This window comes from Trachemys scripta, chromosome 2 (genome assembly GCF_013100865.1).
Source record: "Trachemys scripta elegans isolate TJP31775 chromosome 2, CAS_Tse_1.0, whole genome shotgun sequence".
Taxonomy (NCBI): domain Eukaryota; kingdom Metazoa; phylum Chordata; order Testudines; family Emydidae; genus Trachemys; species Trachemys scripta.
This window is the reverse complement of record NC_048299.1, coordinates 129,933,823-129,956,963: the sequence shown is the minus strand read 5'-3', so window position 1 is coordinate 129,956,963 and position 23,141 is coordinate 129,933,823. Positions and strand designations below refer to the sequence as shown.

At 45.6% G+C, this 23,141-nt stretch overlaps 1 protein-coding gene and 1 long non-coding RNA gene across 5 annotated transcripts in view; one reads left to right on the top strand and one right to left on the bottom strand.

Moving 5' to 3' along the window:
• The window catches only part of TRIO (trio Rho guanine nucleotide exchange factor), a 418,347-nt gene extending 417,030 nt beyond the window's left edge, over positions 1 to 1,317 (bottom strand). For 2 of the 3 annotated variants that reach the window (XR_004644600.1, XM_034761550.1), the window contains exon 1: positions 462 to 1,317. Coding sequence is in view for 2 of the 3 variants with exons in the window: in XM_034761550.1 (XP_034617441.1) it covers positions 462 to 573 (112 nt within the window). In the remaining variant the exon portion in view is untranslated. The remainder of the gene's footprint in view (positions 1 to 461) is intronic. The other variant, XM_034761548.1, reaches the window with a different exon arrangement.
• Positions 718 to 17,744, top strand: LOC117872783. Of its 2 annotated transcripts, XR_004644602.1 has the most exons (5): positions 718 to 804; positions 12,909 to 13,001; positions 13,449 to 13,600; positions 17,361 to 17,496; positions 17,596 to 17,744. It is a non-coding gene; the product is annotated as an uncharacterized LOC117872783 (long non-coding RNA). The 2 variants fall into 2 exon arrangements; XR_004644601.1 differs by having other exon boundaries at positions 17,361 to 17,744.
• The last annotated feature ends 5,397 nt before the right edge of the window (positions 17,745 to 23,141 follow it).

The following is a 23,141-nucleotide window of genomic DNA, read 5'->3' as shown; positions in this document are numbered from 1 at the left end:
ATGCTCTACAGTAAGCTCTGCCATTTACACTGACGTATACCTTAATAATAGGGAGCACACAACTGTCTCCTTAAAAAGAGACATCCGAATACTCTAGATTGCAGTCATGTATAAAAATGGATACTGTAAAATGTATGCCATCCTGTACACACCAACGAATCTCTAGGAGATCTCTTACACCCCTCCCCCTAGATACACGACTATAAATGCAAGAGATTCATAGAGAGTTGCTTTCTTAGGGAGGGAAAGAAAAGCCTCCCCCAATAAGCTACCGGTTTACATTTCTCACAAAGCCAGCTCCAAAGCAGCGAATCGTTCCCACTCCCTCTTGGGGGGAGGAAAGAGAAAAGAGACTTTTCACCACCTCCTCCAAGCTGGTGCAAATCTTGGCCTCCCAGTCAGCCTCCCCACCCCATCCCCCATCAAAATCTCTCCAGTCCCAAGGAAACAAGTACACTCACCGGATCGGAAAAACGCCGCGATGTCTGCAGAGTCTTTGGACGCCTCCTCAGCCCCTTCCCCAGCGTTGCTGCTGCTGCTGGTCGTGGAGGTGGTGGTAGTGGAGCTGCTCATGGCTGCTGCGTGCAGTGGCGGCTCCTCCAGACAAGATCCCACCACCACCACCACCCTGATGCACTCACTGCTCCCCCGCTGGTGCCTGGGAAGAGGAAGGTGTGTCTGTGTTTTGTCTTCAGGTCCCGGCTTCACCTTCCAGCAGCAGCCAACGCGGAAATCCAGGCAGCAGAGTAATGCACCGAGATGGGGGTGGCTGCCGGTGGCAACAATAAATAGAGGAACATGAAGGTATGCGTGCAATTGCAGCTCTACAGGAGTCCCCCCTACATCCCCCAGCAGCCACCTAGGGGGCTGTGTGTGAACGCACAGATTCAATGCATGCGGGCAAGAGACAGGGGGAGCAGAAGCAGAGACAATTGCAGGAGGAAAGGGGTGGGTGCATGGAGGGGAGTTGCAATCAGTGCAGCAGGAAGCTGGTGGGAGGGGAAACAGGGGTGTTGCAGCCTCTTCAGGGATCAGGAGCAGCAGCTGCAATAGCAGCGGTGGTGTCCACAGCAGCCACCATCCTCCATCTTGGTTTCAAGTGGGGTGGGCGGGGGAGAGGGGATCAGGGAAGAGAATCCCCGCCCAGGGCACAAGGGCGTAAGGAAAAAGGGGAGAGAGCGGAGGGGAAGCTTCGGCGATCTCCGGCTCGTCCCGTCTCTGCTCGGCACTGGGCGGCTCCCGCTGCTGAGGCGGCTTCTCATTGGCTGCCCGCGGGGGCGAGCGCAGGGCTGCCCGAGGCCGGGGATCCCCGCGTGCGAGGGGCGCCGGGACACCCCCTGCCCGAGGAGAGAAACCCCGCAGCGGCGCGTGGCTCGGGCTGGTGGGGCGCAGCCTCTCCCGCTCCCGGCTCTGTCCGTCCGACGGGGAGGGGCCGCTTGCGCGCTGTGCGCCCAGCAGGTGGCGCCAGAGCCGCAGCTCCAGGCGGGGGCGGGGCCCAGCCCCGCGGGATCGCAGCTGGGGCGGACCCAGCCTCCACATCCCAAAAATATTTTCCCCAGTAGCTATGGGGGAGGCGGGACCAGCCCCATGGGGGGTGGGGGAGAGAGCCCAGCAGCCTCCTCCTGCTGTAGGAAATGTATGAGCAAAGCAAGGGAGGACACCCGACACCCTCTCCCAGGGCAAAGGGCAGAGTTCATCACTTTTCACCCCACGCCCACCACCTGAAATGCGGGTGAAGGCACCCAGACCCCCTTCACAAAGTAACTCTGCAACATTCACCCCCCAGTCACTTGTGGTATCTAGATCAATAACGCATATAGATAAGATTGAGAACATCATTGTCTTCCCTTGGTTGTGTTTCTCAAAGCTGTTTGTGTTGACCATCTCTGTTGAGATTATTGTTTTCCAAACTGCATTGATTCTATCTTTTAATTATATATGTGAATGTTTTGGAACTTTATAAATGAAGAAAATCCAGTGAGTTTATTTCTTGAATTTGTATTTGTCATTTGATTTTGCCATTTCCAGCCATTTATATTTAACGGTAACATTGTAGAATTCCAGACAGGAATAGCTAAGATTGCATCTAATGCAAAGCTCACTTTTGACCACTACAACATCTAGGCAATTCCTTTAATCAGTTCAGAGGTTTCCCATCAAACTGAAAATTAGCTCCATGAATGCATTATTGCATGGAACGGAAAACACATGCTGAACAATTTTCAAGACATTTGGGGCTTCCACAGTTTTGAAAAATGCATGCCACTTATCAGCAGGTCCAGCAAGAATGTCATCTTCCATTAGAGCTGGGACACCAGTACTTAAGAGACAGAACTCCCTGTAGAAATCATCCCCACCCACGACAATAGCACCACTCAATTTCAAAAGATCTTGCAGCTTCATTAAATCATCAAATGCTGGCCCTTCCTTGAAGTTTAGGCATGAAAATGTCTTAAATGGAGAGTCTTTGAAAGAAAACCATTTCTCCAGATAAGCTACTGCTCAATTGTACATAGTCTTTGCTTCATTTCTGAACTTTTCCTGGGCTTCCTTTGGCAAGTGTGGCAAAACTCTGTTCACCTGATAACCGAAAAACTCATCCTTTGCTCCGTCTATCAGCTGGCTTCTGACATCCGACATCAGATCAAAAAGTTTTGTGGCATTCGTAGAATCCTTTTCAGGAATAGAAATTGACTTCTGAAAGATGGCCATGACAAAATGCAAACAAAATAAATGTAGTACTCGGGAAGTGTCAACTTATCATTTAACTCATGCTCCTGATCTCCGATGAATCTCCAGATCAGCCTGTCACAGTCCAATTCCTCAAGATCCAAGAAATACACCTTGATAGCTTACCAGCTCAACATATGAGGAATTCTGGCAGAATACCATCAGCGTCTGCAGCCTTCCCTTTTTTCATCACGCCAAGTCCTTCTTTTACTTCCTCAATGCTGACAGTGGAAGGTTCTCCTCTAGGGATTGATGCAAGTGTCCGGTAGAATTGTTGATACACTCCTCTATCGTCTTGGCCCCAAAGGATTCCAGTGGCTAGCAACATTGTACTCTGCTACCTTCAGGACAGTACAGATCCCTGAAATATGGTGTGAGGCAATGGTAATTGCCATTCTGAAGTCTGGGAAGCCCACTAATTAAGCAGGAAATTATAGGCCAATTTCTCTACTATCCATAATCTATAAACTTCCTGAACATATCATCCTCAAAATAATACACCCTTTTACTGAGCCAAGTATCCCTGTCGAACAGGCTGGCTTCCAGCCAAATCGTAGTTGTCCCGGCCAAGTTATGGCACTCACAAATCACATTGAGGCTGGCTATCAGAAAAAACTAAAGACTAACACAGTATTTATCGACATGTCATCTGCATATGACACTGTATGGATTAAGGGCCTGATGCTGAAATGTGGAAAAATTATACCTTGCTACCAAACACTTCGCCTGCTGTGGACCATGCTAACAGACGCCTATGGATGTACCTGGGTAATAAGACCAGCTCACCCCGTATCATAAATGGGCTACCACAAGACTCTGTACTCACGCTAACCCTTTTAAATATTTACATAAGTGGCATGCGTCTAACTAAATCATGAACATTTGGATATGCAGGTGATCTTGCGATGCCAATCCAAGCACCAAACCTGCATGACATTGAGAAAGCATTAACTGAGGGACTCTGAACTACAGAACAATACTTCTGGAAATGGAGGCTCAAACCAAACCCTGGAAAAAATAACAGTAAGTGCATTTCATCTTGATAATCGGAGTGCCAAAAGCACACTGAAAGTAGCTTTGTGTGGTAAAAATGTGCAACATGATTACATCCCAACATACTCGACCGCACCCTCACCTTCCATGATCACCTTGAGAAGGTAGCTACAAAGATAAAAATAAGACTCAACATAATCCAGAAACTGACAGCTACAACCTGGGGTGCATTGGCATTAGTGTTGTGGACATCTGCAATAACATTTATATATTCGGTAGCTGAATATTGTGCACAGGTAAGGATCAGATGCAGCCACATGTGACTTGTTGACACCCAACTGAGTACAGTGATGCGGTCCATCACTGGACCCCTTAAGTTGACTCCAACACCATGGCTACCTGTTCTGTCTAACATTGTTCCCCCACGATGTTAGGACAGGATATGCTGAACTGCTGCAGCACTCTGCGAAGCTCAGCGAATCCAGGAAAACAGATGTCTTCCTATCCACCAAGACCTTGACAATGCCCCACCCCTCAACATCCTATGTCCCGCAAACCTTGCTGGGAACATTAACTTAGCCTCATGCAATCAGGCTGTGATCAGAAGGAGGCTTGGAAAGCAGATTGGGCTAAACAGGACTTAAAAAATAAGCACCTTGTGCCGGATCCATGCAGAAGGTGCCTGGGTTCGACCTCCCATGGTGTTCTTGGTCTACTCTGAACTAACCATGGTAGATGCAAACATCTAATGCACAAATGGAAAATCAAGGACTCCCCAGTGTGCGAGTGTGGCTCTCCATGACAGACCATGGAACATATCATCACCTACTGCCCAATTTATATATATGAAGGAGGCATTACTGCAATAAATTCTGCCACTCCTGATGTAGCCATTTGACTCAATTTAACTTCAAGTGAAACTGTAGTTGCTGCTCTCCAGTAGCCATATGAAAGAAGAAAAAGAAGTTCAACAGAAGCCTTTCAGTTGTAGTGAAGAGGGTTAACCAGCGAATGGGCACATACAAAAGTACTTTCTGATACTCTTGCTCCACAAATTCAAAGCAGGATTTGAGACGTTTTACTTTTTTTGCACTGCGTGAAAACTCATTGAAAATCTTCAAAACCAAACCTTCCATTCCAAAGCTGAGGGCTTTCATGCAGTTTTTTGCTGCATTGTTTAAAACATAACAGTTGCAATTAGCTTGGATCTTCAGTGGTTGAACAGCTTTGAGTTCAGCAAACACAGAACAGTTCTTACCATAATTCACAGATGCGTTATTGGCTCCACAAGTACTGACATATTTCAAGTCCAACCCAAGCTCATTTATGGCATTAATTATGCCTCCTGAAATCAACTCCGATGTCTCATCTAGTTTTTCATAAAAATCCAAAAGGATGTTGTTTATGTCTCTTCCGATATTTAAAAAAAAATACCAAGTAATCGAGGGGAAGAACTTCCGGCTTCCTTCATTTGAAGCATAAGTAGCAACTGCAAAGGTCTTTTAGCTTTTATACTGCTGTTTCCAAAGAAAACACATTCTCAACTAGACTTTTGATTTTTGTTCCTTTCAGCTTCATTTTATTTGCCACAGCAGAAGCTGTATGTAGCTAATTAGCTGCCACAATCATTGACAAAAAGCTGTGGTTGTGCTTCACTTCATGAAAGACATAGGCCAATTCACTTGCAGCCACAGAGTCATCTTTAACTGTGTTTCCCCATGAGAAAAATGTTGATATGCATGCAAAGGCGCCAACTCTGTGGGTTGTCTAGGGCTGGCGCACACATGGGGAAAAAATGGTGGGTGCTGAGCACCCACCGACAGCTCCCGTATCAGCTCCTCCCGCCCCCCTGCGCCTCCCACCCGCCAGTGGGCCCCGCGGATCAGTACCTCCCACTCCCTCCCCACACCTCCCACCCACTGCAATCAGCTGTTTTGTGGCATGCTGGAGGCTCTGGGAAGGAGAGGGGAAGAGCGAGGACGTGGTGCACTTGGGGGAGGGGGTGGAACTGGATGGGAAGATGCGGGGTGGGGTGGAGCGGGGACGGAAAGAGATGGGATGCGGCCTTGGGGGAAGGGATGGAGTGGGGGTGGGGTCTGGGGCAGAGCCTGGGGTCAAGCACACTCCAGCACTTTGGAAAGTCGGCACCTGTGTATGCATGCATTCTGTTTTGCACTCTGAACCACTGTTTGGTGTTCTTTTCCAGTTGAATATTTCCAAACAGCATCAATTCCATCATATTTTACTGTAAAGACACATTGTGCAACGGGCATTTGTTTTATCAGCACATTTTGCCAGCCAGTTGTCCCTGAATGTGCAGTTTCTGATGCAAGCTTTTTTTTTTTCAGGGGGTGTAGTAGGATCACATGCACCATCGCCCTGATCTTCCATTCATAGGTGCTGATTCTGTGGGTGCTCCAGGGCTGGAGCACCAACTGGAAAAAAATGGTGGGTGTTCACCACCCACTGGTAGCAGCTCCCGCCCATGGGTGACCCTGCTGATCAGCACCTCCCCATCCTTACCAGGACCTCCTAACCGCCGCAATCAGCAGTCCCGTGGCATGCAGAAGGCGCTGGGGGGGAGGAGCGAGGGCCAGGCATGCTCGGTGGAGGGAACGGAACATGGGGCAGGAAGAGGCGGGGGTGGGGGCTTAGGAGAAGGGGTGAAGTGGGGGCAGGACCCAGGGCAGAGCCAGGGTGTCGAGACCCCTCACACACACACTCAATAGAAAGTTGGCACCTCTGCTTTCATTATTTAATATGCTTTGCATGTTTCTTCACTCTTGCGTGACTCAAACCCTCTCTCACACACATGCATGGTGCACTTGTGTGTTGATGGGCAAAAAGCTGCTGTATTTTCAACAGTTTTGATCTGTTATCGCTTAAACTGTGGAAATGGGAATACTGGAGCATCTTTAGCTGGACACAGAAACTTTTAACATTAGATATCCTAGTGTACTGTGATGATAATGCAAATCTTTAGACCCATGTAAAAAAACCCAGCAGATTACATTATTTTTTTGGAAATTGGCAAATCCATAAAAAAAAAAAAAAAAAAAAAAAAAAAGGTCAGCCTAGTAAAATACTGGCCGGGTGATAACCTTAGGGAGAAGGGGCAAGTCAGAGCCTGCCTAGGGAGTGGAAACCAGCTGGGCTGGCCTCAGAGCTGCATGGAGCGTTTTGATGTGTCACTAACCCAAGACCTTTTTGAGGTTTTCCATGAAGAAACATCGGACATACACACACAATAGCCTCATAGCTGGGCACTCACCTGTGAGGTAGAGACCTAGGTTCAAATCAAGGCTCTGAGTCCAGCAGAGCAAGAAGTGGAACCAAAGGCTCCTAGGTCAGTACCCTAACCACTGGGCTATCCAGGGGGCCAGTCACTCTTCCCCCTGCTCCCAGTAATTTATCCAAACTCATGTTTCTACCAAACAGTTAAGGTGTTGGAGACAGAGGCATATTTCAACAGCAAAAAGATTCAACCATTGGTGTGATGTTGCACTCCATATGTTTTATGGAAATGTGTTTATAAGTGTAAATATAATGTAACTGGAATATGCTTTATGCAAAAGGTGTCTTGTAAGGCATCATTACAAAGCTTATAATTGACTGAGTGTCTTCACCTATTTGTATGAATGTATCATTCTTGTATCTGAAGCTAGAAATATGAAGTATTACTCTGAAGTCCTATTGTAACTATGCAAAGTGTGGGCCATTAATGGTGGCTTGGAATCATGATGGCTACCATTAACTAGGACAATTGGTGGTAAATGGCTCTGTTTACTTGTAAGCCTTCTGTATATATGGGTGCCAGCCAGTGGGTAATGAAGTCTCACAGGACATGTGAACATGTCACATGATACTGGCATCCATCTTAAACCTGGTGCTTTTCCATTTAGAAGGAAGGGTGTGAACCCAGAGAGAGACAAAGGATTCCCGCCTTGTGCCAAAGATTTAAAAGGGGGTAGAACAGAACAAAGGGAGAGGGCAGTCATGGGAAAACCCCTAGTTACCACCTGAGCTGGAACTAACAAGGACTGTATCAGGGGAAAAGATCGGGCCCAGACTAGGAAGGAGGCTAGTCTGTGAAAGAAGCTTATTGGAACATCTCTGAGGGTGAGATTTACATGTATTCCGTTTCTTAAATGTATTAGGCTTAGACTTGCGTGTTTTGTTTTATTTTGCTTGGTAACTTACTTTGTTCTGTCTGTTATTACTTAAAACCACTTAAATCCAACTTTTTATATTTAATAAAATCACTTTTGTTTATTAATTAATACCTGGGGGAGCAAACAGTTGTGCATATCTCTCTATCAATGTTATAGAGGGCGGACAATTTATGAGTTTACCCTGTATAAGCTTTATACAGAGTAAAATGGATTTATTTGGGAGCTGGGTGTCTGGGTGCTGAAGATAGGTGACTTGCAGAGCAGTTTTTAGTTAAAGGCAGCAGCTTTGGGGGCGTGGACCAGACCTGGGTATGTGTTGCAGCAGACTAGCGTGTCTGGCTCAACAAGGCAGAGTTCTGGAGTCCCAAGCTGGCAGTGGAAAACGGGCTCAGAGATAATTCCAGCATGTCAGGTGACAGCCTCAAGGGGATCTATGTGACCGAACCCATCACAATTGGTCAGCCAGCTTTAGAAATGAACTCTAGCTAGCTCCACTAGGAACCAGAGGGAGGTACAAGAAAAGCCCCCTCTCCAAGGGTGGAGAAACTAAGAGGCAGAATAGCTGTTGGAGGGGAAAGGAGCCCAGATACAGCATCATTTGGACTGGATTCTGGGATAATCAAAGGTCAAAGCAGCAGCTGCCTCCTAACTGGGGCTACTGTCTCTCCTGAACAGGGATGATCTGACCCCAGATGAACCTTGAATGAAAGCCAAAATCAGGTAATTGGGAGGCAGGGGCACAGCAATTAATACAGGGCTGGACACCCACCAGGAATAAAGTTTTAATCACAAGAACTAGAGAATTAATGATGGATGTTGTAAGACATGCCAGACCCTCACCACTTTTTTCAGGAGGCTGCTCTCTGAATTTGAGGCAGACCTGTATTTCTTACACACACAAATGCCAAGGATTCCTACGTGTGTTGCTGGAGCTGCTGCAATTTCACCTTTATGAAAAGTTAATATATTTTTACTCATCTTAGCATACTCAAAGAATATGTTCAAGTACATTTTCCTACTTTTAATAAGGTAACAGTTTCAGAAATCTTCACTAGAAAGGCAATTTCAAACTCAGTTATTAATAAATTCTTTCTTAGCTTTTGCAAGATAGTAATTACTGTCCTGTTTTAAAAGGGGAACTGTTAATGAGGCCACCCTATTACATCCCCACCTGCACCACTTGGCTTCCCCAGATATTCTGGAGCCAAATTCTCCATATCTCTTGATACTGATTAACCTTCCTTGCCCCTCCCCCTTTCTTTTCTTTGACAGTATTGGCCTTCCCTGCAGAAAGCTGAGAACAAGTTTGTGAGATGCTAACAAGATATTGCATGATCCCACATATGTACAAGCAGGACTGAATTTCATGTAGGCTCACAGTAGTTCAGCAGTAGATGGGTTAATCTGAAAGATATTCTCTTATTGAATATGCCACTGAACACTACACATGCTACTTCTGGGGGAATTCTGCACCACCACGCAATGCAGAATTTTGCAGAAATTAATGTTGGGTGCACAGAGTTTCCTTTTGTCCCCACAGAAATGGGCTGCAGTGCTGCTGGCCAGCAGTAGGGGCTACTGTACCTGGCAGAGCCCAGGTTGCAAATAGAAGACAGAGACAGGGGGAGGGAAAGATAGCTGGAGGGTTCCCAGCCACTGCGGTTCCCAGCATGCCCTGAAGGAAGGAGGCAGGAAACTCCATGCAAGCTCATGACCCACATCCGTCTGTTTCTCCCTCTGGATCCCTGGGCTCTAGGAGAGTAGTGTCTGGGCCAGCAGGGGCTGCAGATGGGAGGTAGGGGATCTCAGTGTCTGGACCAGGGGAGGCCCCACAGCTGGCCTCTGGGGGGGGAGGGAGTGTGAATGTCTGGGCTGCAGAGGGCCAATGGCTGAGCTCGGGGGCGGGGGAGGGTGAGAGAGTCTGGCTCACCAGCTGGGCTCTGGCAGTGGGAGAAGGGGCAGAGAAGCAGGAACTGGGTTATCATAGGGGTTTCTTTAACTCTCTACTCCTGGGGGAATTTTTGTGTGTGTCTGTATTGTTATAGACATATTTGCTGACAGGTATTTTGAAATAAATTATCAAAATAATTGAAACCGACATGATTATATAGTGTCAGGGGTTCTCAGGACAAATTATTTGGTGGCCTCAGAGTGCAGCCGCCAACTCTTCCTGGTGGCTACTCTCACACTTTTTCCTAAAATACTTAATTAGCTTTAGGAAAAACAAATAAATATGCACATATACACGTCGAAATCATTGTAACTTATTTATTGCTAGCTAGTAAGTCTGCTGTGAAAAGTGATATTAACAAACATACACGAATCACTTTTCATAGCAGACTTAGCCCTGGGAAGTCTGGGGATGAATTAAGCCCTGGATGGGGGATCAGGGGATGCAGCAGGGGCCAGGGGAGATCGAGGGGGATGGCGGGGGAAGCAGTGGGGGGCTGAAGCCTGAAGCTCTCGCGGCCAGAGCCTGCCTTCCTGCCACTCCCGGCCTGAAGCCCAAATCCTGAGCCCCACCGCCCTGGGAAGGTGGAGAACTTACTGGCTGCACAAGCCACTGCCCCCCACCTCCCCAAATCACAACCCAGGAGGCTGTGGCCGCAAAAAAAGCCCCTGGTGGCCACATTTGAGAAATGCTGAAATAGTGTTATTTTGACCTGCAGAATTTTGCAGAATTTTAAAATATTTTGCACAGAATTTTTATTTTTTTTGGCACAGAATTGCCCCAGGAGTAACATGCTGTACACATTTAATGCAGTCTTAGAGTTCCTGGGACACACTTCCCGCTGAGGTAGAAGCCAAGCAGCCTGGCATAGGGTAGTCTCAGGCTGCTGCTACAGAGAGCAGTAAGAAGGCTGTTTTTTTTACCTCATTTCTGTACATAGTTCTGTTTATATTACAAGGCTTATCTTGACACCGGTCTGCTCATCAGTAAGATACTAAACTAGGAGTATTACTGCATGCATGTTAAGAGGTGGTGGGAGACATTAATTTCACTTGTCTACAAGATCCCCATGACATTCAAGAGTCTCTGAACAGCATTGCAAGGTTATCATGCCCCTTCCCTTCTTCCTATATTCTGGTTCCCCTTGTTTATTCCCCCTCACCTCCACATCCATTTTTCGGGACTTTCTCTTATATAAGCGCCTATTACCCTCCACCCCCATCCTGTTTTTTCACAGTTGCTATCTGGTCACCCTACCCCCCATGAGCTCACTTTCCCCCCTCCCCACCCAGCCCCAGGAGGAGCTTGCTGCCCCCCACCACTCCGGCACCGGCAAGAGCTTGCTCTTCCCTTCCCCTCCCCCACCCCAACAGGAACTCACTCTCCCCCGCCCTCCCTTACCCCAGAGGGAACTCATTCTACCCTTCCCCCCCCCCCCCGCACCCTGGGTCCGGGAGGAGCTCACTCTTCCCCCCGCTCCAGCAGGAGCTCGCTCTTTCCTGCCTCCGCAGCCCCGGGGCCAGAGAAGTTCTGTTCCCCCTGTGATTATTGGGGGGGCCATGCCCCTGCTTGCTCCCCCTTGGGCATGCCCCTGTTTGGGAGTAAACTCAGCATGCTCTATGTCTGGACAAACTAAGTGAGACAAGCTTCAGTTGGCATGCAGCCTGACCAAGAAGTGCACTGCACTGCCTGAAGGCCACTGAAGATTTATGAAAAAAATTCAAAACTAGTGGGAATTGAAAGGTATGGTTGACAAAGGGGAACAAATATATATGAAATGTGAGAGAAATTGCATTCCCCCCATAACACAAGCAGATCAGTTTAATAATGCATGAAATGTAGGTCTTCATGGTTGTTTTTCTATCAAAGCCAACTGGAAGCTTATGGTAGCAAAGACAACTAGGATTTTCCTGCTCCAAAAGCCTAGGCCCTTAATCACTTAAACTGAAATATCTCTATGACATTACACTCCATATTCTTTATGGAAATATGCTTATGATATGGATATGACATAACTGAGATGTACTTTATGCAAGATGGTTCACGGAGGATATCATTAGAAAGGATATGATTTACTGAATGTGATTATCCAATTTGTATGCCTCTATCATTTCTGTATCTAAAGTTAGGAATATGGACTATGTAGCTGTGACGCATGCTCAGAAAGGGTTAAACATCCTGCAAAATAAATAACCCTCAAAAGACATGTGGGAAGATAATGTTTGTGTATGTACATATGTATGAGTAGGGTGAACGATGTAATCAACAGTCCCTGTCTATGCTGTATTCGGATACTTCAGAGATCAAAAGAACATCCTAACATTTAAATGAATTGTAAACACGGGATATCTTGGTATTCATCTCTCTTTGAAATGTACTCTGAATGGTGGCGGAACAAGCAAATGGCCTTATGTTAATTCATATAGTTAAGTACCGATGATGGACCTCCTTCAAAGTCATCCTAATTACCTTTTCTTCCCGGAGGAAATCCCAACTTGTTAAAGTGTTGCAATGTTAAAGGTATGCCACATATGGTAATGGCTCTACCCAACTCAGTATCTATCACCTGTAAGACCCTCCCCCTCCGAATCATTGGAAGGATGACTGATCCCTGGTGAAATGAAACTGAAGAAAGATTTTTTAAATGAAACAACAAATAACTCAGTGGATGAACTTGGAACTGTGGGCATTGAGCTCAGACCCAATTACACCTTACAAATATGGGTGACTAACAACGGTGTTACTATTGACTGGTTTTAGGATAGCTGGAGACCAGTTGAGAGATTTGTCTCCCTACTCACATCTTTCATCGGGGTTTAAGATCTCCCAAAATAAAAACCAACAAGGGAGTACAGGAGTAAAGTTCAGGTATGTTTGTTAGAAAACAAGATAAGTAAATGGGGTATGCTATAAAGGACTCCCAACACAGGTAAGTAAGGTAAATAGATAAAGGTTACACTATAACTGTACTGACTGTGACCAAAAAGGGTTTATTCCCTTCCCAAGACGGGTCCCAGCTAAGGGGTATGGAGGACTTAAAAGGTCTCTATCATATCTTGCAGCTTGTGTCTAGAGCCTCCTGACCTCATGACGCAGATCAGGTCCAGAACCAACCAGGTGACTCAGCAGGGTGAGAAGTGGACCTCAGGCAACAGGTAGATGGTAACTCTGATTGATGCTGGTGATTCTTCTTTCTCCTGCCCTGTGTCATCAAGTAAGATCCAGAGGAGAGGGTGGCAGCTAGCAGCTCATCCTTGCGTGCAAGTGTGTTAAACCCACCCTAAGGAATGGTGCCCTGGCTTACACACCTGAGTAGAACACACTGCTTTGATCCAGCACTCTGCCACTCAGATGGACAGCCCTTTCCCTCAGACATGCTAACCCTTATATGCCCTGCTGGTACTGGGCAGATCACATGTCACATGATTGCTATGTTTCCCACCTTTCATTAGAAAGGGTGGGAAACTGTACCTAAGGAGGGTGAAGAAAGGCAGCCAAGATGGATTCCTAGTTGTTGTTATCAGGAATTCAAGATGGCATGTGGGTATTAATAACCAGAACAGAAATACAGAAATTCTCCCCCTACATTACTATACTTGCAGATGGACCTCCGGACACAGACAGGCTGTGTGACTGAAACGTTGTTTCCTGGATTGCCTACTACTTAGATAATGGTTGGCAAGAGGAACACTGAATCTGGATGAACCATGGCTACGGAGCACCTTGGATGGAGATCAGATAAGCTCTTTTGATGGTATGTTGCCTCTCGAAGCGCGCATCTCACAGGCTGCCGCTCAGAAGGACAGCACCACTTCAGGTGTGTTCTCCCCTTATATAGTCTCTCTCTCAGCCATACCACGTGACCTAGACCCAGTGGTCTTCCCGCTCTTTTGCACCAAATGACATAAAACACCTTACATTTCCCCTCCTTGATGGTCAATGGATATACATAGAACTTTAACCGTCACATTCCGTAGACATTACTTAACTTAAAAGATGATACAGGCACAGAAGCTAAAGGTAACAGCCGTTTTTCTTTTGATCCACACAGTGAGGCAGATCAACTACACAATGATTACAAATTGGATGATTAGGACCACAATAATAGGATGTAACATAATATTCCATACATCATTAAAATTTTCCAGTCCCCCAAATAGATTATCCCACCACTGACTAGAAGCGGTCTCATCTTTGTTTCGCTTTAACACCCGCTTAATCTGATTAGAGGCATGATGCACGGTCAGCAATACCTCTTTCCCTTCCTTCTCAATTTGCTTTAAGTGGGCTTTCATTTCTTGGTGGAACATAAGTTGGTTTAGGGCTGCTATATTTGCTCCAAGGTGGACTGGATCTAAGTTGTCGTATAAAGTATACTGTACATATATAGTCTCGGTGGTGATGTCATGTCAGACAAAGTCTAGATCATAACCCTTAATGTAAAAGATGGAGCCCAGACAAAGGTTGATGGAGGGGTCATGTGTAATTCTATAATAACTATTTACAGTTAACTCGCTGCACCAGCTGCTTAGACATAAACTATGGTCATTCGTGAGCATGATGGAGGAGTGATTAAAATCTGAAGAGTGCATTTTATAATGACACATTCCTTTTTGGGCATTTAAACATACATGGGATCCTTCCAAAACTTCAGCGTAGCCTAGCCCTTTTCTTCTAGGCAAGACTGGAGGTTCACAGTGTGGTATTCCTCACCCTTCCGATGGATCCATTTGTTGATAACCATAGGAATAAATAAAGCTTGTCCCACATTTAAGCCTATGGACACTAAAGGGTAAACCCATTCCTTGTTTGCTACTTTTAAGGTCAGCACATAAGCAATTATTGAATGGTTGTGGTGTAGGTAAGTGAAGTTAATTAACTTTCACCATCCCTGGTGTTCTTGCTCAAAGGGAGTGAGATGGTTCCACAAAACATGCCTTATCTCTACTGGATTAAGCCCATTCAGGCCATCCCTCACAATGGATTTAGCCACATCTAGGATCGATTGCAGTGCTTGCACACATGCTAAAGTGACGGGGATGTTAGACTGAAGAATGTTTATGCCCCTATGATGTTGACGTGATCTGTCTTCTGAATTTGCATCCAGGAAGGTAAGGTATTGGCTATATGATCCAGCCAATCTCAAGCTCACTACTCCTATTTAATGAGGTAGTAAGAGTGTTTGATAAAGAGGCTATATCATAGCCCAAAGCTCCTATTTATCAGTTAGGATCTGATCGTCTATAGTATTTAACACTCCTAGTCCAGTTCCGACAACTCCTAATAATTTAGCTAAGATATCCCTAGATTTCCTTATGAGAGAGTTGGATGATGGACCCACTCCTTGCAACCAAGCACTCCATCCCGCAATTAGAGGTGAAGTGTATGCAAAACATCCTTGGTTAACATTGTGTATGGAAATTTGTACAGGCATTATTAATCTTTTGATGGAATATACTGGATTTATCATCAATACTTTTCTAACATTCTGTTTGACCACCACCGGTCCAACGGAACTTGTATATGGTCTAGGTACCACAGATACCTTTACATTGACCTTAGTTCCATACAGACTTGTGATAACCTAGTCACCTGTGTCATTTGATAACACTGTAACACGAGCATTCCCAATACATACAACAGGGAAACTGTTTACAAAACCCATTCATGATACAGGCATTATAATTACTAACAACACATGGTTCTATATAATGGCTGCACTTCAGAGTTGCTAGATAATGACCTGATGGCAAATACAAATGGGTATTTATAAAGGTTTGATTAACATTATGGATGCCTATTGAAATCATTACACTTAAATCCCCAGGTTTTACCTGTAGAGGGAGGTCACTTATGAAGGACAGACACTTGGACAGCTCCCAAACCTCAGTCGACCTAGAGTACCTCTATAGGAAAGTGTCATCAAAGAGCCATGAACAATTGCCCCCTCATTTCCTTATAGATTTAATTTGTGCATCCTTATCTAATATGAGCTCATGCTTCCATTCGTCATCTGCTGTGAAGGCCATTAATGAAATGTTACCCCTTTCTTCTGCCCATATAAGATAACAATAGCCCATATCCACATAGGCATATACAGATATAATCCCTTTCAAGACCGAGCTCAACAGAGCTTCATTCGTCAGTATACTTCTGCCCTTGGGATTATACACCACATCTTCATCATAATCATCAGTTTAATTATAAGTGGATTCTAGCAACTCATAATTATATTCATAAACCCCTACAGGTGTATCCAATCTCTCAGCCATCGTATTGTTCACTTTACAATACCAGTGTTTGTTCTTATTTACAATAAGAGAGTCCATATGTTACCTCAAAGGGGAGCCAAGGTAATTCTATATGTATAGTGGTATCAAGAGATAAGACAATCCCCTTTTACTCAGAAGAGCAGACCCACACACCCTCGGGAGGGTGGGTGGATTTACTAATCCCACACCCACAGATTTGTGCACCCTGAGTGAGGGTCCCGCAAGAGAGTCCTGCTCCCCCAGGGGCTAACACCCACAATCTCACACCACTCACACAGGGGGATTGCGATTTTGCAGATCCCACCCAAGGAAACCAATGTTTCCCCTCCTCAGACAGCACCCTACTTCTGAGCTGCCAGAGTCCACCAACCGGTGTCAGGCCGACTGCTGTCGCTGCCTCCGAGGTGTCCTCACCTCGGACGCAGAAGCATTCTTGCTAACCTTCTACTCAGTCAGGGACGTGTATTCCAATGGCCACACGTCTCGTTGTATCCAGCGGATCCCAAACAGAGTCCCATCAGATCAGGCCATACCCTGCCACTCTCTGCCCAAGACTGACTGCCTCTGGGCGTCGAGCAGAGATTTTAAAATGGGACCACAGGTTCAGATCCTTTAGTTCTCCCTCTCCTGTCCACTGACTTACGGAAAGGGGAAAGGGAACACTCAACTGCTCAGGGATGCAGCCTTGCTGGGCTGCCACTAGTCCCGGCCTCCCAGTGGGGAAACCGAGACCTAGGACACGAGCCCGTTATCTAACGTCAGCCACCACTCACACTAAAATACATACATTACAGGATGGGAGTGATGTTCATCTCCCACAGGTCTCAAGGGACCTCAGTTCAAACCACATGAGTTAACGAAAATAAATAGAATAGAAATAAGCCAGAGACATGTAGAGATCCAAGCAGTAGACTCGTGGCTATGGCGTATTGATTTTAACATTGGGTCCTGCTGCGATTGCCACAAATTGTTGATCGGCTAGAAGTTGCAACGTTAAAGGTATGCCACATATGGTAATGGCTCGACCCAACTCAGTATCTATCACCTGTAAGATTCTCCAACCTCCGAATCACTGGAAGGATGACTAATCCCTGGGGAAGTGAAACTGAAGAAAAATGTATTAAACAAAAGATAGTACAACAAATAACTCAGTGATTGAACTTGAAACTGTGGGCATTGAGCCCGGACCCAATTACCTCTTACAAATATGAGTGACTAACAACAGTGTTACTATACTTGCAGATGGACCTCCGGACACAGACAGGCTGCATGACTGCAATGTCGGATCCCAGACTGCCTAGTACCTAGATAACGGTTGGCAAGAGAAACGTGGAATCTGGATGAACCATGGCTATGGAGCATCTTGGATGGAGATCAGGTAAGCTCTTTGATGGTACGTTGCCTCTCGAAGCGCGCATCTCACGGGCTGCTGCTCAGAAGGACAGCACCACTTAAGGTGTGTTCTCCCCTTATATAGTCTCTCTCTCAGCCATACCACGTGACCTAGACCCAGTGGTCTTCCAGCTCTTTTACACCAAATGACATAAAACACCTTACAAAAGAGAACATGAAATTGTATAAAAGATTCTTGGGTCCTGATTCTGTCATCTCAGATCTGCTGAGGCTTCATCAGGGGAAGTTTGAGTCGCAAGACTGAAGTCCCAGTTATGCTGGTATGCCCTGAATATGATATTTGGACATTGGACTATAACCTATGAACTATTTCTGAAAGAACTCTTTGCAACTACAAAGCTCACCATCTCTGCTATGAATCTGCACCTAAATGAATTGAACTCATGTCTGTATGTATATTGATCTTCTAACCATACTCTCTCTTTTGTTTTTTAATAAATTTTAGTTTAGTCAATAAGAATTGGCTGTAGCGTGTATTTGGGTAAGATCTAAAACATTAATTAACCTGGGAGGTAATGTGTCTGATCCTTTGGGATTGGTAGAATGATGAAATAAGATTTACAGAAATGTTCATTATATTTGACGTGGGTATGTGGATGGAGGCCTGAGGCTGGATCACTTTAAGGGAACTGTGTTGTTTGGACTTCTGAGTAACCAGTAAGGTAATAAAGAAGCTGTTTTATGCTGTCTTGGTAAATCTAAGTACTGAAAATATCCACCAGCTTTGGGGATTATCTGCCCCATTCTTTGCAGTTCACCCTAATTGAGTGACCACAGCTGGCTCCCCACTAGGATCCCGGTCACAGTAACAATTACAACTGGGTGTGTATTGGGAAGACACCCACCAGACGACAGGCCATCAGATTTGATGGGCCATCAGGAAGGAACAACAAGACTGTGAAGATACTAATCTCTCTCCCTTCTGGGAGGCGTCCTGGACATAACTGTGACACTACTAGGTCAGATGGTCTTGTCACCTGATACTAAACATTATTTTGGACTTCTTACAACTTTCCACCAAAAGGGGAGAGGGGTCAAGTTTGGGAAACAAAGGATTCTTGCCTTATGTAAACCTTATTTAAGGGTGGGAAGGAAAGCAAACGGGACTCCTCCTCTCCATGGCCTGTCTGCCCAAGAAGAAAGACTGCTAAAGACACCTGAAGGGAAGGCCAGGGGGGAGTCCAGACTGAGACGGGGTCCAGTCTGAAAAGAAATATAACTGGAACTCTAAGCTACAGAAACTTTGCAACCTGCCTAAAATAACATTTAGGGCAAGAAATTACATTTTGTAACCTGTTTCTTAGGTATATTGAGTGTAGCTTGCATATTTTGTTTTATGTGCTCAGTAATCTGCTTTGTTTTGTGTGTTCTCTCTTATATTCACTTAAAATTCACCTTTTGTAGTTAATAACCCTACTTCTTGTTTATAATATAACCCAGTTTGTGCAATTCATAGTTGGAGGCAGGGGGTAAGAGGCTGTGCATACCTTCCTCCACATTGAGGGAGGAGGTGAATTTCATAATATACCTTTGGGTCTGCACTCCATAGGAGGTGGACACCTGAGTGCTGGGACAAGTCCCTTAAGCTGAGTCTTCCCAGAGCTGATCTCAGTGTCTGTGACGTTCTGCAGTTGGGTGTGGCCCTGCCTGTGTGTGTGCTGGAGGAGGCTTAATAGCCTGGCTCAGCAAGACAGGTAAAAAGGGTGCCCAAACTGGCAGAAGAGGCAGGCTGAGTGGTATCTCAGCTAGTCAGGTGGTGTCCTAAGGTGGGCAACCCGTCACAATCTCCTGTAACTGTTGAATTGTATAATTTATTATACAGTTGAGAAGTCCCAGAATCAAGTGACTGGTTTGTTTATACTACACTGGTCATTACAATGTTTATGTAATATGTCACTTTTGTGTATTTAATGGTAGGCAACAGATGTACTTAAGGTTGGCATTTTATAATTAAGTGCTTTCATGTGAGGTTAAACATTTATGTAGTTTTGAGAATCAGAGGATTGATATATTTATGCCCACAGTTGATCTTTACCTGGAGAACATACCGTAATTACTAATCACTTTGGAGACCTCTCCATTGTTTAGTCAGAATTTGCCTAAGCCCTGTAAAATAGGCTGTTAGCTTTGCAGTAGTACTAAACTAGTGAGCTGTTTTCCCAGAGCTCCTCCAACACACTTGGGCCAATTTTATTCCACTATAGGAACACTGCCAATTTACACCAGACAGTTATCTCGCCCTTGAGATTAGCTTGTAGGGTGTGGGGTTTTTTGGCACAATGAGGAATTTCATAATATGGCCTGTCCTTATCATATACTTTCAGTGATGAACAAGTCAACATACAAGCGGAAGACAAAATTAAAGATAGGAGCTTTCAAATTTTTGAGTGGGTATGATTAGCAATTGAGATAAACAGAAATATCCTGTACCTTTTTATTATTTTATTTTATTTTATTTTTTTACAGAAGCTGAACTGAGTCACTTCTCCCACCATGAGCCAGTTCCTGGCACTTCTTCTGAGAAGCTTCTGTTTGATTTGTAGAAATGTTGTTATCAAAACCAGAACAGTTAAATTGATGGTTGTTTTGACATAAGAATAGCCATACTGGGTTGGACCAAAGGTCCATCTAGCCCAGTATTCTGTCTTCCAACAGTGGCCAATACCAGGTGTTTCAGAGGGAATGAACAGAACAGGTAATTATCAAGTGATCCATCCCTTGTTGCCCATTCCCAGCTTCTGGCAAACATAGGCGAGGGACACCATCCCAGCCCATCCTATCTAATAGCCACTGATGGACCTATCCTCCATGGATTTATCTAGTTCTTTTTTTAACCCTGATATAGTCTTGGCCTTCACAACCTCCTCTGGCAAAGAGTTCCTCAGGTTTTCTGTGTGTTGTGTGAAAAAATACTTCCTTTTGTTTTTATAAACCTGCTCCCTATTAATACTGCAACACTTAGTTTCAGTTCTTTTGGTCAGGGACCCATGTTTAAATTGAAAGCACCTGTCATTGTTCATGGTAGTACTCCTATTTACTCCTCTGCCTCTACTTTGCTCCCCACCTAGGGGCTACATGTCAAGCTTCTAAACGTTGAACACTACTCCAATTTTGAGTACTATTTTAAGTTCATCCTGTTACCCACAATCAAGCATCCATCTTAAAAGGGCACACCAATAACTAATACTTCCAAGGAAGACCAATATCCATGTGATGGACGTGATGCTAGCAAGGTTTGAATTGTAAAAATTAGGAAAAGTTTTCCTTTTGATGACATGTTGACATGTTGTGATCCACTTACGTCCAGAAGATGTACCTTTACATTGGCATATGTACCTTCATATATTGTTGATCCTAACACTATCTTCCTATTATTTCCAATCTTTGTGTTTGACTCTTCACTCCGGCAACATGTTCCACAGGTGGACTTTTTTTATGTTTCCGGTTTTACATATTCAGAATTTACCAGCTACTCATTAGACCATTTGTTCTCATAATATGGGACACTAAGAGATCCTTAATGCTATGTACAATTCCCTTCATAAAAGGACAATTAGGTCAAACTTAGTTTAAGCTTTGTTTTTATCAAGTCCTGCACTTACAAAATCCAAGACAAAGAGCAGTATTTTAATCCTTTAGGTCCAATAATAGTTACAGATTTTCTTGTGAAGGGTTGGTTAGTGCACAATATACTACCAAGTGAAGAAAACTAGTTTGGCTGTTGTCATTGCCCAGATGAATGAATTGAAGAAAGCAACCAGTCAGCGTAAGTGATGAGAAGTTAGTTTCAGATTTAAATATCCAATCCAGGAATGGATTTACCATGAAACAAACTGTGCAGTAGCATGGGGCCCCCCAATGACAGGGGGCCCCCCAAAATAGAGGACAAATATCCGACAACCTACCTCCCGCCGGCGGCGCAGCAGGCCTCAGGCACGCAGGCTGCCTGCATGCCATGGCTGGTGGCCCCATGCCACTCCTGGAAGCGGCCGGCTGCTGGCACATCTCTGCATGCCCCTGGCGGCGTCGGGGAGGTGGTTCCACGTGCCAGCAGCAGGGCTAAGGCGGCTCTCTGCCCTTTCTGCTCCCTCCCTCCACACCGCTTTGCTCCCGGAAGCTGCTGGCATGTCCCTGCGGCCCCTGGGGGGGGTGTCTCCGTGTGCTGCCCCCGTCCCGAGCACTGGCTCTGCAGCTCCCATTGGCTGGAAACTGTGGCCAATGGGAGCTGCGGGGATGGCGCCTGCAGGCAGTGGTGCGTGGAGACCCTCTTGCTCCCCCCACCTAGGAGCCGCTGCCGGAGGGGTATGTGTGCTGGTCACTTTGGGAGCCGCACCACCCAAGGTAAGCGCCGCTTCCCTGCCCCCTCCCATACCCCAACCCCCTCCTCCAGTCCAGAGCCTGCACCCTGCACCCAAACTTCCTCCCAGAGCCAGCACTGCTCTCACCCTCCCACATCCCAATCCCCTGCCCCAGCCTAAAGCCTGCACCCAAACTTCCTCTCAGAGCCTGCACCCCTCCCGCCCTCCCTGTAAGAGTCCAAGCAGTCCAGAGATGTCGGTTCTTTCCTTGAATCCATACTTATAGCTTCTAGTCACAGAAAACAAGCAGACATTGTCACTACCCACATGGGCTTTTCCTCTGATGACGGACACTGAGGAATGCATTTTGAGTCTTTGACCTCTGATCATCACACACAATGACCACTTGCTTTGAAATTAGCACTTTTCTGTTAAAGTTCTCCATTTGCATTCCACAAGGTTTCTTCCTCGTTTGGTGGATTATTTAGTTACAGGGGTACACACCATGTGAAATGTTTGTTACTACATTATAACAGGATACAGATAAGTGAAAACAATGCAGGTAACGTCCCATTAATTTTCATGAAGTTTAAACACCAAATAGACTCTTATACAAAGGTGCTGAATTTTGTTTTTGCTGGTGGGTGCTTTCCGCCTGACAATTGCACTGTGCGCCATGTACATGCTCTTGCCACCTACTGGTGGCTTGTGGGGACTGAGCACTTCCTATTTTTTTTTGGTGGGTGTTTGAGTCCTGGGTCGAGCACCCCCCGGCACTTTGGAAAGTCAGCACCTCTGTCCCAACCAGTGTCCGGACTTAGAACTGTGCAGGAGAGTACCCTTGTTCTGGAGCACCAGGTCCCATTCCACCTTCCCCAGATCAAGTGAGTCCCAGGAGCAGTTCAGCCTTGGAAGAGCCTCGATGCTCCTGCTGACTTGAGAATCAGCTGCAGCTGTGTCCTCCAGACACTGAAGATCGTATTCAACTTGTAGCTACAGTGTTTACTCTAGACATATCTCCTTCACTGACTGGCTTTTTATTCCAATTTCTTCTCCCTCTATGTCTTTTCACCCCACACCTTTTCAGTGCTCTCCATTTCCCCTCCTTTCTCCATCACCCCTCCCCATACACACACCATGTCCTTTCTTCTTTTTATCCAAGTGTAATCACTTCCCAAATTGTTAAAAATAAATGAAGCAACATGTTTGCAGACCACCACATTGTTCACTCAGCTTGTGTTATATGCCCTTTCTCTGTGCACTTTTCTAGGTTGAAATTAAGTTCTGCAGGATGAGGGCAGGCATACTCTGC